Genomic DNA, 15655 nt, shown 5'->3' on the forward strand with positions numbered 1-15655 from the left:
AGACTCCCTCCACTGTCAGCAGAGTACCGGCTGCTAAATCCTTAGAATACAGAAAATAAAAGACACGGTTACTATACCTACTCAAGAGTAATCATCCCTCCCCTTACCTTCAGGCCTTTTGCGGTATTGAGACAAAGGAACTTCTTTCCCAGGTGACCTTTTTCCATCATTTTATTGGAAAGTAAGTCAAAGTTAGGCTTACAAATGTCTAAACAGCTGTGCCGGCTATGTAACCAAGAAGCTCTGATAAGAGAAAAGAAATGCTTACTTACACCTAAAATAAGTTAAAATAAAAATTAAAAAAAAAGCTAAAAGTTTTTTCTGGCATAACTCATATTTATCAGTTCAGCTATTAGAACTATCTATGCCATAATCCTACATTCTTAGCAGCTTGAAACTTTATATTAATATCATGATACATTTTCAAGTCTATATATGAGTTTCTTGTAACGTGGTTCTGACTCTTCTCTCTCTTCTTCCTGGTGGCTGCTTAAATACGAACACAGACACAGGAAGACATTTCTCATGAAGGGCACAGACAGGCTGCTGTCAAACTGTATAGACCATTGTTCCCGCAGAGAGCTCTTTTCCCGTCCCAACTTTATTGTTCTCTGCATCGGCTTACACCGAAGTGTCCATAGGAAAAAAAAAAGAGCTTCATTCCTGCAACCTCTCCAGCCTGATAAATCTCCCAGGTTTTGGAACATCGCTAATGAAGGAAACAACGCTTGAATTAATATCCCATGTGATGAATTGTGGGGGTTTATGTTGCTCTGATCTGTCTACAGCAACTTTCCTTTTGAAAAATTACCTTTTGTGCTTTATGCCACTTTTGTGGCTAACCAGTCTCCCAGCTTCCTCACCAAACAGTGTATTCTTTTGCAATCTGTTACGTTAGAGTCGGGGTTTTAATTGGAGGGAAAAGGGTGTCCTTTGGTGGAGAAGGAGAAGCAGACAGCAAGTTCCTTGGTTGGACTCTAGCAAGGGCTCCTCAATGTATGTGGCAGGGATTCAGAGCCTGAGTTCTGGAAGGAATCTCAAGATTGTCTTCTGAGTATCAACCTCCTCAGAAATGACTGAACGCTGCTGGAATGTTTGCATCCTGCCCTGGGCCTAGGGTAAACAAAGATACATGAAAGGGGTCAACGCATTTCTAACCCTTGGTGGGGCTCTGGGAGGAAGTGTCTCTGGCTTTCTGACAACATGTGGAATTTTGTGAAACTGACAACTCATACATTTCTTCCGGTAAGGATGGAGCCTGGAATCTGTTGGGAAGTGTGTGGCCTTGGCTGTAGCCTCTGGTGAAGCTGTGGGTATAGCTTGCTTTGACAACCTTGCAGGACAGCTGCTCAGGGGACCAGACGGGAGAACCAGTGACAGGAAGGTTTTATCCACAACACGGAGAAACCTTAGCATACCTCATGTCCATTTTCCATCACTGGCTGAAAGCTGATTTAAGCCTGTCAGGAAGCAGAGCATAAGACAGGGATGGTTGGGGATATTACAAAGACCTTGACTTTGTAGCTATTCTTGGCAGGATTTCTGCTCTTTGCTGACATGGGTGAGCGATGCTCAAGATGAGCAGGACTGCTAGGCTTGAATTGCTTTAGGTTCTCTGGTCTCTCAATTGGTTGTGTGAGGACTTGTTTGCAGAATTCAGCCAGGGTATATCATTAAAGGCAACTTAAATGCACATCCTTGAGGGAATGCTTTAAAAATTACCTATAATAGCAGTTGGCATCCTCCTGTAAGATTTGCTTGAGACATAGCTAGCTGGGGAATGTCCACCTGTTATCACTGCAAAATGCAATAATCCCCATATGGGGGGGAATAGATCTTGGAGGTTGGGGATGGGTTATCATTGCATTGAATAGGGGATTCGAAACTATGTCAAAGGCCCTGGCAAAACAATTTTGATTTTAGAATTGCTCTGGTTTTCAGTGAAGTATGTAAGTGTGAGGGAAAGGTGGAGAATGTGAGCAAATGCTGACACATGGATCCTTTCTGTGTGTGCTCCTTGCACGGGGAATAGCAATTCAGGGTTTTCCTTCCTCAGAGTGGCAGTGGCTTTGACTGGGCGTTTTATTCTGCCTTTTCACTCCCCTCTGTTTTCCCTCCTTATCATTTTTATTTACCACCTTTCTCTTGACTTATGACAGTAGCCACAACCAGTGATCTGCTTCTCAGACACATGTGAAATGTCTGTCTAACAAGACTTACCTGATTCCTGTTATGGCAAATCTATTGTGAATTATCAGGCATTTTGAAAATCTATTTTTGGTTGTTAGTATGTGTTTAGAGCTTGATGGATAATTTGTGTAGACACAATATGCAGTTGTAGAACTTACATATATGGTGAGACACAGTACTTTATATATATACACACAGAAGGTATGATAAAGTAAGTATAGGCATAGACATTCTGAGGATCGGGGCTGACAAAATTTAAGTCTTGAATGAAAAAATGCTATGATTATTACTGTAATATGAAGGCATCCATGTAATAACTCTATAAATAATATTATTGGTAAAGGCAAAGTACATGACTTTACCATGGGCTTGATCCATCGTTGTTATGAAAATATTTTGTAAACAAAAGTGGTACAGAATGTGGAAGAAAGGGAATATGGTAATAGGAAAGTCAAAAGTAATTCTAGCCCTGCAACTAACGTGCATTTAGAAATACCCAGTCGTAATTCACACGCATGGAGTGCATTTACATTCACAGTGCATTTTCATATCACTAGTCTCATTCCACTCCCATAAAATAGAAGCAGATAGGACTTTCATTTATGGTGAGCACATGGAGAGGTACGAAGAAAATAAGTGACCTGTCTGAAGAATGGACATGGAGATGGAAAGCTTCAAGATCCCAACATAGCTTTCAGTGCCCTGTGAAACAGGAACCCTAATTAATTGTGGGGTATCAGTCATAATGTTCCGAAGGTGTTCACAGAACAGAGAGGAAAGCTGCATACTAAATTAAGGGGGGGTGAAAAGTTAGAACCTTCATACACTGTTGGTGGGAATGTAAAATGGTTTAGCTTCTTTAGTAAACAGTTTGGTGGTTCCTCAAAATGTTAAACACAGATGGTGCACGCCTGTAATCCCAGCACTCGGGAGGCTGAGGCAGGAGGATCGCTGTGAGTTCGAGACCAGCCTGTACTACATAGTGAGTTCCAGATCAGTCTCAACTACATAGTGAGACTCTGTCTCAAAAAAACAAAACAAAACAAAAAAAGTTAAGCACAGAGCTATCAATTATACCCAAGAGAAATGAAAGTGTCCACACAAAACTTGTACATGAATGTTCCCAGTACCATTACTCCTAATAGCCAAATAGTACAAATAGCCCATGTATCCTTTCGTGGGTGGATAAACAAAATATAGTATATCCATACAATGTATTATTATTTGGAAATAAAAAGGAAGATCTGATACATGCTACAATGTGGAGGTCCCTCAAAAACATTATGCTAAGTAAAAGAAACCAGTTGTAGGGGGCTGGGGATTTAGCTCAGTGGTTCTTCTGCCTGCCTCACAAATGTAGTCCTGAGTTCAATCCCCAGTACCAAAAAAAAAAAGAGCCAATTATAAAAGGGAATATATGATATGATTCAGTTTTATGAAATGCCATATTAGGTATTATTCACAGAGCTGGAAAGTCAATTCATGGATGCCTTGGACTTGGTATGGGGCACATGGGGGATGAATGCTAATTGGGGTCATGAAAAGGTCCTAAAATTAGAATGTGGTGATGATTGCACAACTCTGAATGTACCAAAACTCAGTGAATTTTATGCTTGAACTTGATGAATTTTATGTACCTGAATTATAGCTCGGTTGAGGCCATTAAGTTACAGGAGAATATTTGTATCTTTTCCATTGCCAGGCCCAGCTTCAGTTATCAGCAATGATGATGACTCCGCCAGCCCACTGCACCACATCTCCAATGGGAGTAACACTCCGTCTTCTTCAGAGGGTGGCCCGGATGCTGTCATTATTGGAATGACCAAAATCCCTGTCATTGAAAATCCCCAGTACTTTGGCATTACCAACAGTCAGCTCAAGCCAGACACGTGTAAGTACAGCTGTTTATACCACTTGGCCCCTTTGCTGCTGCAAAACTGTGTCAGTGAGCATGTTTATCAGAGGGGCTCGGGGTACTGAGATGTCTAAGGATTCTTGCAGCCTTTGGCCGATGGACTAGATCTTCTAATTTCTTGTTTATGGAATTGTCACGGGTGTGTCTCCTACTGGGATGGGAACTCTGGAGAGATACTGACTTCTCTTGGGATCCATTTTCCAAAAACATTTGTCAACATGAAGTTGGAATCAAGGCATGATTCTCTTGAGAAAGAGACAAAAGCCAGAAGTACCATTAGAATGCATATGCATCATTTAAATATGGCAAGCAGTTGATGTAATTTGAATCTGGTTTATTGAAAGTAATTAAAATACATGCTCGAGGTAGTTGGGATAGTGCTTTGTTGCACACAGGTGGTATCACTTTGGGTAGCACGTACTTTGTTCAGTCCTAGTTCCCAACACCAGGCCTTGATGCCACACCAGCAGAGAAGTCTTGTAGCACATGATGTGTATGTGAATTAGGCTGACACATTTTTTCCAGACCAGATTAACCCATTACCCTCCATAACAAGCTTGAGGTTTTTCTCAGAGCTACTTCATATGTCCTCTGAGCCATTTCTCAAATATAAAATCTGCATCACAGATTCAAGGACAACCAAAAATAAAACCACAGTGGAGAAGTAGTCTCCTGCCACTGGAACTCCGGGTCTTCCCTCATATGAAAAATGGACCATGAGGGACAAGACATTCAGTGACCCAGATTCCAGGGCTTCCTGAGAGGGTGCCTTCTGTCTATTTACATGTTCTCGTCCTGTTTTAGATGCTAGTCCCCTTCCCTGTCTCCCAAGTAAGGTAGGACTATTGTAAAGTAGAACTGACCCTCTACTGAAAATTTACGTGGGATGGAAAGGCCCAGTGATGAATATCAGATTTGTTGATATGTAGCAAAGTACCTATAATTTCTCCCCATTCTGTCATATTTATCTTAAAGTGTGTTAAGTTGGGGATTTGAGATTAAGCATGAGAAATAATAGTATTACAAGTTTTTAATGTGTGAAATGGGCCCCACCACATATTTTAGTTGAATTTGTAATATGACAAGATAAATAGAAAAAGGTGTGTAAAGAATATTGAGAACCTTGAACTTGGAGGTATTACTGGAAATCAAGTATGTTTTTAATTCTCATACTGTTGTTGTGATGTAAACAAGATGAATCAAGGCATTGTTTAAAAACGAACATTCTTTGATGAGGTAGGCAGGCATCCTCCAGAAGTCCTTGAAATGTTGTGCATGAATAGTGGTCAAACATGGAGGAAGGTGAAACAGGATGCCATGGTGGGAGATTCTGTGATCATTTGGATTGTTCTCCATTGGGATGACACCCCCAGGACCAGGGTATACGATGCCCTTCCCTTAGCCCTAGGTTGTGTACAATTGAGGTTGACTAAAATCAACACGCCCTCACAAAGTTTGCTTTCCTTTTCGACGAGGGACAGATAAATTTAAAAACTCAAGCAGATACCTTCAGTCCAAAACATGCAATAAGAGAATGAACAAATGAGTAAGAAAGCAAAACAGCAAACAAAATAACAAACATTTTGGTTATTTTTAGAGACTCTTGGTTTTGTGCCTCAGACACACTGCATCACCCCCACTTAAAAGACATTGGAAGAGAACTGCGGAGACTGATGTCTTCCTCTCAGATTCTGGCCTCCACCCACCTGCAGACCCAAAGCCCCACATGACCATTCCTTCCTTAGGATGTCCTTTCCTGGCTTAGTGTTTGTAGTCATTCCTCATTCCAGGAGAAAATTTTTTAGTTGCCAAACCGTATATACTTTTTGATGATTTTAAGAATACTTCATATCACATGTTCCATGAGCACTTTTTCAAGGAAATTGAAATGAAGAAGAAATTCATTTTTCTCCTTCCTTGCACCCTTTTCTAAGTGTCACTATTCATCTCGTATTTTCCTTTTCAGTCTTCCTCAGTGTATCTGTTGCCTTCTGCTCCATAGCAGGCGTACCTCCTCTCACGTATGTGTCTGTGCAGTCTCACTGAGCTTAGATTGTAAGCTCCTGGACAGCAGCCCTTTCTTTGTTAAGCTGTTCCTTCATCGCATGGCACATATTGCTTCTTTGATGTTGGCCAGATATTGATCAGATGTGGTTATTACTGAAATAGCAATTACTAGCAAACTTGTAACAAAGATGACTCATGTCATTTTTCATTGGCTTTATTCCTATCAAACTCGATTGCATAATATTTATTAGACATGTTTTTAACAATATATTATTCAATCTAAACAGAGATAAAAATTTTTTAGCAGAAATAAGCTTTTAACAAAAAAAAATAAAAAATCCATTCTTTAGTTATGCTACTTATAGTCATCCAGAAGTTAAAATGTTTCAAAATGCACAGACCAGACATATAGGAGAATCTGTTGCTGTAGCTCCATGAATATTTGAGTTTAGCTTTCAAGTAGGTGATTCTCACTGAATACTTTTTAATAAACTAGCTTCTAAATAGTTTGAAGAAGGACTTTTCTGGAAAGTTGTGTAGATGATATCTAGGAAAAAAGAGATAGCTTAGAATACTTCTCATGTGCCTAAAGCATACATCGTGCTATGGTCCATTGTTCCAAATCCATCAGAGGCTTGGGTCACAAGCTGATAATTTACTGTTCTTTCCCAAGGATGGGTGCTACTCAAAGATGTTTAGAGTACAGCCTAACCTTGCAAAAGGTGATTTCCCTTTCATTTTCACTGAATTGTGAGATTCTGATCTAGATGGTGAATTTCAATTCACTGAACATTTGCTGGTTATCTATAATATTACTACAGTGCTAAGAACTAGAGATTCTATGATGAGGACAGAACCTCACTGGAGAAGCCTGGTGTCAGATCATAGCATCATCATAATGCAGTAGCTAGATGAAAGAGGTTACGGGAAAGATCCTCAATTCCTTTTACCTACAGGGGTCTGGCAGTTCAACATGAGAAGTGGGTTGGATCAGAAAAACGGTGTAGAATACTGGAGGTGATATGGGAGCCTAAGCCTAGTATTACCGAACTCTTCATTAAAAAATGGGTACTTACTATTTTACTTGAATTGCCAGGATTTAAAACACCAGGCAGGGTAAATAAGACTACATCAGGATGAGTCAGATGCAGTCCACAGTCACTACCTGTTTATGATCTTCTGGGTTATGCCCTAAAATACTGGGCTATTGATGCAAATGACTTATTTCACAGACAATACTCAGAAGTGGTTTGTTTAGTGTGATACTGCCTCAGTACTCACACAGCATTGTTTAAAAAAATAAAAAGAAGCTAAAAGAAATGATCAGACTTGATTTTTTAAAGTAATGCATAAGAGTGTTTAAGTGAAGGGTGATGAGAGACTGTCCCCTGAATGAAGTACTTCCACTACTGGGAGCTACGTAGTTGTTTTCATTTCTAAAGTCCAGAGATGGTTTGCAGGGCTTTAGAGTGATCTGAGCAGGGCTTAATTGCTCCCGAGCACTTTCCAATAGCAAGTTTGTCTACTTTATTGCAGGGCCCAGAGGTTCCCCCAAGACCGCCTGATAATAATTTGGTATTTGGAGGCTCCTGTGTCCCTGCAGGAACTAAAGGAGGCTAAACCCATGCCTGATGGAGGAGAAGAGTTCTATGGTTATCTGCAAATTCTGGCCAGACAACATCTTGACGTCACTCCTTAGCTTCCAAAACCTAGCCAAGCAAGAAGTTGCCTTCCCAAGACAAAGCAGTGTGCTCTAATGACTAACCCCTCAAAGTGCTATGCCACTTAACTATAGACCATCTCGACCAATTGGGATGGCAAGATGGAGCTGATGAGCTCAGCAACATCAAGGCTGGAGTTGGTCTTTAATTCAACCAGTCGGTTTAGATGTGTCTGAAAACCATGTCATCTTACAGCATGGGCTGCTTTCCCAGTAGGATTTACAAATTTGACTCAAGAGCAACTATGTTGCCATACTCTCCTTGACTGCTGAGAAAGGTTTTGACAGGGTACAATGGAAACACACCTTCTGATCTGAGAAAAACAAAAGTAAAACAAAAAATGTTAACCAGCAGAACTTCCAACTCATCAATTTTGGGTTGACTCTTGAAAGGTGGGACTACATTAGATCCATAGATTTATTGTCATTCCTAAAACTGTGTCTTTTTAGGACAGCATTGTAAATTAGTTAGGGTCCTAGGTCTTGGGCCTAAATTCAACTAGAATTGTCTCAAAATATGTACCTGTATGTATTTGTCCTTGTAGAGCCTGCTCTCTATGCCTACCCAGGGCTAGTAACTCCCTGTGGCAGAGTCATATAAAGAATTATGATGTTTTTCCCACTTTCATTCTATTTAGAATTAAATGAATATTTATGGATTTCCTCCAGAATGTGCCATATATCTGTTGGTATTATAGTGTGTGTGTGTGTGTGTGTATGTGTGTGTGTTCCCACTGGTTACATGCTTATTAAGCACTTATATAGATAAGCACAGATTCGTGGACCAGCTAGGACTAAGGAAATAAGGTGTTATAAAGGGAGGGAGTGTTTGAACAGTAGTTGAAAATATTACATGGAGATTCCATCCTGCCCCTCTTAACTGCTGTGTTCACCTTGTCATTGTGATAGTGAACACAGGCAGGGGACATAGGTGATATTTTTCACAGAACCACAGAGGCTTTGAACGTATTTGCAACATTACTTTGAGTATACATGAGCAAAAACCATGAATTACATCCAGGGCCCCAGGAGCTCATTAGGTCAAAGAACAAGGGCCCTGAGAGTTATCTGAGGTTATCATCAAACTTCACTGCAGATGTTTGACTGTGGTCCATTTCAGTGATCAAGAATAGGACATATAAACAGTCGGAAACAATCGCTTTGGCACTGTCCTGTCCTTTGCCTATTAATTTTGTCTTTCAAAAATATACTTTATTCTAAGCATTTAATTGGCCAAATAATAGCTACTTTGGAAACTGTTTGTATGCTTTGAAGGCCAACGCCTGCACATTAATATAAGTGAAGTCTATTCTACCCAGCATGAGTATCAGGACAGAGAAAATGCAGTTATTTTCAGATCCTTAGAAATTGCTTTGTTTATGGCGTTCTGGGCAGGCACCTCATCCCATGGGGGCCGTCATAGCACATTGCTGGCATTTTGTAGGTCCCATTACAATTCTTTCTCCCTCGCTGTACCATAGTCCCCCATTGCTAGCTATAGCAATGATATTATTCCCTTTCAACTCCAAAGAACAGGCTAAGAAGTCATCAAATAATGCTCTAAAACGTAACTTTCATTCCCTACAAGAAAGGAAATGAATGCATGCCACATAATTACATTTAACATGTAAGGCATGTTATAAACTCCCCTGAGATGGAGATTTGTTATCAGACCCGTTTTCAAACGCATTCACAACTAAGTGAAATCATGTCAGGAGCGTTTGGCCACTGGTCATACTACTGTAATCCAAAAAAGAAATTCCACCCTATTGTAGAATACTTATTGCAGAAATGCTCTAATCTTGCACACCATGGCTGAAAAGGAAAAAAATCATTATTACAGATTTAGGTCTGGGAGAATCTCATAGTGATAGCTGAAGACTGTTCGCTTTTGCGCTGTTGCCCAGTCCAGATGGAGCTCTGGATCCTGCACCTATCAGACATTTCACTCCAGTTTCTCCAAATCATCAATGATACACTGGAAGCCTCCCAGTGTTTGAAGGATCTGAATGCATTCCTTCTGGTTCTGGGTATTCCCCAAGGCTCAGCTGGACCGGAACATGTACACCAGATGAGTGAACCGAATCAAGCTGCACCCCTATTTGGAGTTCAGCTTGGTCAGGACTAGCTCAACAAACACAAATTCAGAGTAGCCACCGAAGTTACTCGGAAGCTCCTGTGACCGAGGTGAGTCAAACCGGTGAGCACTCCCTGCCATGAAGCAGATGTGGCCTGATGGGCGCTTTGTTTGCATGAGACACTCAGTCCTTCGTGCAGCCAGTAGGTTCCCCTAAGGCAGTCCACATTTTCTCTGTCTTTACTGACTGCCAGCCCAAGAGAGTAACCACCACGTTCAGGCTTCTTCTAGGATTGTGTGCCATGCCATCTCCCCTCCTGAGGTGCCCTAATGCTCAGTGAGGGTCCAGGAGTTCTTTGGGCGTTGGTTTGGATTTCTTTTTCTTGATCATTGCTCCTTCTCTTGAAGGCAGTAAGAAGAGCTTGCGACCTGTGATACATAGTAAAGAATAGGGAGAGAAGCACTTAGCACACCTGGTCACCGTGTAATCAAAGGCAGCTTCCTTCCTTGGCTCAGCCCCAGATGGGAGCAACAGCAGCCTCCTAAGAGCTGGGAAGAGGGCATCAGCTCAAGGAGGAGCTGAATCTGTTTTGCCCTCTGTTTAGGGTGCTTGCTGTCTCTGAGGGAGTGCTGTGTGTTTCGCTTGGTGCTGAATGCTTGGCTTCCCACAGGGAAGGGAAGAGTAGAAGGTAGTACATGTATACAAAAAGAAAAATGGAGTATAAATGTCAGGATGTCTGCTCATCTGGGTTTGAGTGGGACTAAAGCAGCTGTCATAATGTGAGAAGTTCAGTTTTAATGCCAGCCAAGTGCCAGGCAAAGCATAATAAGCTGTTCACCATAGTTGGTGTAGACCTGATGATTTCTGCTCATAAGACAAAATTAAGTCTGTACCAACCAAAATGCCTTTGAGTGCCCTAAGATATTTTAAAATGAGGATAAATAATGTAGATTAAAATAAAAGACTCAACAACATAAGAAACAAAGGTGAAACAAAAATCATCCATAAGTCCTACGTTGGTGATAACTGCTGATATCAGTTGAATATATATAAAATCTAACTGTATGTGTCCTTGCCTTTATTTGTACTATGTGTTGTTTCACATTTCCTTTTGTACTGTACTTTATTCATATTATCCCTCTGTAATGGTTCACCTTTGGTGGATTGTGCTGGAATGGCCTATAGGACATGTGCAAGATATATGATGTCCAGTTTCATATTTTGTATTTTTGTGGTTATATGCAGGGATTAAGATGGAGCTGAGGGGCTGGACATGGCTGGCCACAACAGGCCCAGTCTAGAGGAATCCTAAACTCTGCTCAGCTCCCACATGATGAGTGTCATGGAGGAGATGACCCCTGTGCTTTGAGTTGGAAAGGCTTAGGAAGTGGGGGACTCCTCTGTTCTGTTAAGGCAGGCTGAGAGCCCTGGTTTAGGGCTAGTGCTGTGGATGATTTCAAATGCAGTGAGTTGCTCAGCTAAAGCCTGTGATCTCTGTCTTCCAGTTTCTTCACCCCGCCCCCCGCCACTAGCTAATTCCTTTGAGGGAGGTGAGAGTGCTGTGTCCTAAAGGGCTGGCCTTTAATACCATACATTTCCCAATATCTAAGGATGCCTTTTCTTACGTCTACTCGGGATCTTTGAGCTGCACAAGATTTCCTGGTGAGCTGAGGTTTCTCTTGGATTGGTTGTCAACCTCATCCAAACTTGACTGAGTGGATGCACAGAGGTCTCCAGAGTTCTTGTCACGGAAGGCTTCCTCTTTGGCCAGTTCAGGAGTCTGGCCTTACAATGGGGCTCTAGAAAAGGCATGCATATTATGACAGTGTGGTATTTTGCACAGTAATATTAAGATTGATGGACTCCAGAATGAGTTTAGAACAAATAGATTCCTTGATTTGTAAGAGACTGAATCTAGGTGCTTTTGAACCAAAGGTAAAGAAGAATCCTAAAAAGAAAATGGAAATCTAGGCCTAGTCTCTATACTATCCTTAGTAGTCACCACATGTGCTGCATTATTCTTTCTAGTCCCTGTATGTGAGTGGGTATCTACAGTCCTGTTATCTGTGGCTTTGTTTAATACATTTACTTATCCATGGGTACATTAAAGTGGAGCCCAACCTCCTTACTAGATAATGATGACCTTAAGACTGAATGACATTTTCCCAATGTTCCAATGATGTGTTTGATACACAGAAGACAGCATAAATCCCTATACTCTGTAATTATATCAAAATAGTCTCCTCTTTTGGGACTGTCTTCACTTAAGGACACCGTAGATATGTCTGCTTGTAAAATACACAGAGATGGCATCACTGAGCAGTACATTGGATTGTTTTCCTACAGAAACAATGGATTTTCAGACCTATTTGTACTTTTATGCCCACTAAGTTCCTCCCACAGCTCCTCCCTCCAGGAGAGTTGACTTTTGCAAGTGAGTTGGTCTACCTGGGAGCAGAACTCATATTCTTACTTTCTATTCCTAGAACACCCTGGACAGCTGACCTAACTGGTCTCATTTTTCTATATTGTGGTTTTACTTCCATTAATATACATTTTTGTCTATCTTGTTCTTCTATCCTTCCTCCTTTTTCCTGGGATTCAGGATCTGTGATCACATTTCTTCTTAGTTCCTGATTCCATTAATACTCTTTCCTGATGTGCACAGAAAGAACTGTGTATACATATTGCTGCCAGAGCTTGACTTATAGAGGTCTGTTCTTTTTTTCCAAAGGGCTGTTTGAAGGTATATTTTAGGATGTCTCTTTTCCTTTAAGAGCTTTCATTTTGAATGGATGTTAAATTCCTCCATGTATGTGTAAAGTGTTTGGTTTCCTGGAACCCTGCTTTGATCTTCATCAGTAGATACTGTATTTGAAAGAGAAGCATACTTAAACTATTAGTAAAGTACTAGTGAATAGTAGTATACTTCTTTAAATTTCTAAAGTCCTGAACTTTGGGAAGGAAGACACTGGTCAGGTAGCCAAGGAAATAGTATTAACACTATCTTCTCGAGTCACACATCTTTGGGCTGTGTACCCTCTGCTGTATTCTTTTTGTTTTACCCTAAATTTTTAATGAAGAAGGATTTTAGCTAGATTTGGCTCTAAAACTTGATACTTCAGCATCATCCTTGTGTTAATACCTTAATATGTTTTTGTTTCTCCTTGAGAAGGTCCATATTATTGAAGCGCTCAGTGCCTCCTTTTGTCTTAGCATGAGGAAGAGCTTTGGTGTGTGTGGAGGAGGTGTTGGGTTGAAGGATTAGTTCAGACGGACCCCAGTCTGTTGCTAGATGGGGACATCTTTGGGCAGGTAGGTTGTGGGTTCATATTCCTCAAGGAGCCCTTCTGCTCAAGGGCACCACATTCAAGTGTTACTGTGATCCACTCTGTGAGGTCTTGGTGCCTCTCTACAACGGCCAAGGAGCCTTGTGCTACCTGGGCACTGCCTGCCACCCTGTAGCACTGGTCTCTCTGATGAGGTTCCAACCTCTTCTGGGGTGGTATCTCAAAGGGCACTGGTCATTTCTGGATGTTGCTTCCCTGTATTTCTCTCTCTCATATTTAGTGCAAGAAAATGGGCCCAAAATATGCAGAGCTGGTCCACATATATGCATGAACGATGAGTGCAATTTGGAGTTCTTCATTGTGTACACGTTTGTGCAAATGGGATCTGTTGTTCTGGAATTTGTGTTGTAGTTGATCTTTTAGAGCCAAACACGTATACTAATAAAGACAAGAGTGTCCGATCTGTGGTCTCCATTGCCTGGTTTTGTCGTGAATAATTATTCTTGCACAGACTTGAGAATATAAGTCAGTGTGGAGATTCCTGGAAGTACCCCAAACCATTCCCTGGAAGCAGTCCCCAGTAGTTGTGGGGTGTTTTGCAGCCTATGACCTTCTCCTCCAGGTGGGACTAGCATTAAAGTGAGGAGTGTCCCTGAAAGCCCAGGCCTTGAAAGGGTACCAGAAATCTAATCGTAGGTGTTTGTGCTCATTTACATTTAAAAATATTTCATTAAGCTATTATTTGTCTCAATGACTGAGATTTTTGGTATCCCTTTACATTGTGCCTAAAGCAAGACATCCCCCAGCCCAGTTCTGACACAGGGCACCTCTGGCCTGGATCTTGCTTAGACCTCTGGCTCTTGCAAAGCTTGGGTCTGTACATCAGCGTGGCTTCGCTGCTACGTCGGTCTTTCCCTGCTCCCTGTGTTCCTGGCCTCGGTGTCCTTCCTCATTTGGCCCTCATCTGCCCCTAGAGATCTTTTCTGACTCCCTGCCTTCTGCTCAGGCAGCCTCAGCATCTGGCAGCACTAACCGTCTGCTCTGTCAACTGAAACATCTGAAAGATGCACCCATCCTCTCACTGTGTTTTTCGAAACGTGTGACTATCCAGAGTGAGGAGATGAACGTGACCAAGAGAGTCTTTGGAGATAAGAAGGTAGGGGACTTCTCCAAAACTGTGAAAAACAATCCAGGGGAGAACATTGATGAAGCTTTAAGATTATTTAAAAAACATTAGATATTACTAGAGTCCCCCTAGTTTGGAGATTTACCATTATATTAGCTATTTTTTTTTTCTTTTGTACCAGGGATTGAACTCAGGACCTTGCGCTTGCTAGGCAGACATGGTACCACCGAGCTAAATCTCCTAATTGGTTAACTGCCTAATTTAAAGATATAACATTTGAGATTTAAAATACTTCATTGGCTGGGGGTTTAGATGAGGGGGGGTGGGCGCTCTAGAGTCCCCCTAGTTTGGAGATTTACCATTATATTAGCTATTTTTTTTTTCTTTTGTACCAGGGATTGAACTCAGGACCTTGCGCTTGCTAGGCAGACATGGTACCACCGAGCTAAATCTCCTAATTGGTTAACTGCCTAATTTAAAGATATAACATTTGAGATTTAAAATACTTCATGGGCTGGGGATTTAGCTCAGTGGTTCGGTGGCCTGCCTTGCAAGCGCAAGGACCCGAGTTCAATCCCCGGTTCCAAAAAAAAACAAAAAAATCTTCATGTTGTTTCAGCCCATTCCTTAATGCCTTGTGCCCCTTTTGTAATGTTTGCATTTGTTACTGTTAAAACATCTCATACTGAACGTGTTTTGTCATCCAGGCCCCATGGCTTATGTGTTCACATTTTAGAAGATCCTAATTGATGAGACAATTAATCTGTCCTATAGGTGAGAAAACAGCTTCAAAAGAAGGAATCCAAATTCTGTCCCTAACATGGGAGAAAGTTTCTATAGCTGGCCTCTTAGAAGATAGGAATTTCTGGCCTAATGTTGCAGTCCATCTTGTGCAAAATGACTTAGCAACTTTTAATTCTGCAAGAATTGCAGTATTGGTCTTATACCTCTCCTGTGGGGCCCAGCCAGGACACCAGTCTCATGAGCATCTCTGAGGACAAACATGTACTTCCTTGGCTCACATCTATAACTCTTTCTTTCACTTGCAAAGCTCCCTATTTCCAAACAGGCTCACTAAAAGGGGCCCGCATTTTTGTAGATCTTTAGGGAATCTTTTTAAAAACATGGGTTGGCATTGATAAATGATATTCCTCCTGCATGCATCTAGGGACTTCAAAACATCAGGTACATCCAGGTTATGTTTTTAGAATCTGCCTCGTGACAGGCACCCTATGCTTCCACACGTTTGTTTATGAGACCAATGCCTTATATTAGTCTTTGGATAACTCAAGTCACGTACATTCTCCAGGAACATCACAGAACAAGTCT

At 41.3% G+C, this 15655-nt stretch overlaps 1 protein-coding gene across 8 annotated transcripts in view; it reads left to right on the plus strand.

Moving 5' to 3' along the window:
• Positions 1 to 15655, plus strand: part of Ntrk2 (neurotrophic receptor tyrosine kinase 2) — a 385092-nt gene that overhangs the window by 194514 nt on the left and 174923 nt on the right. For 6 of the 8 annotated variants that reach the window (XM_010605519.3, XM_010605520.3, XM_010605518.2 and 3 more), the window contains one exon: positions 3893 to 4081. In XM_010605519.3, the coding sequence (XP_010603821.1) occupies positions 3893 to 4081 (189 nt within the window). Of the gene's footprint in view, positions 1 to 3892; positions 4082 to 7648; positions 8454 to 15655 lie in introns of those variants that run through there. The other 2 variants (XM_010605525.2, XM_010605526.2) reach the window with 2 other exon arrangements.

This window comes from Fukomys damarensis, unplaced genomic scaffold, assembly GCF_012274545.1.
Source record: "Fukomys damarensis isolate Sample0158 unplaced genomic scaffold, DMR_v1.0_HiC HiC_scaffold_4, whole genome shotgun sequence".
NCBI classification, from domain to species: domain Eukaryota; kingdom Metazoa; phylum Chordata; class Mammalia; order Rodentia; family Bathyergidae; genus Fukomys; species Fukomys damarensis.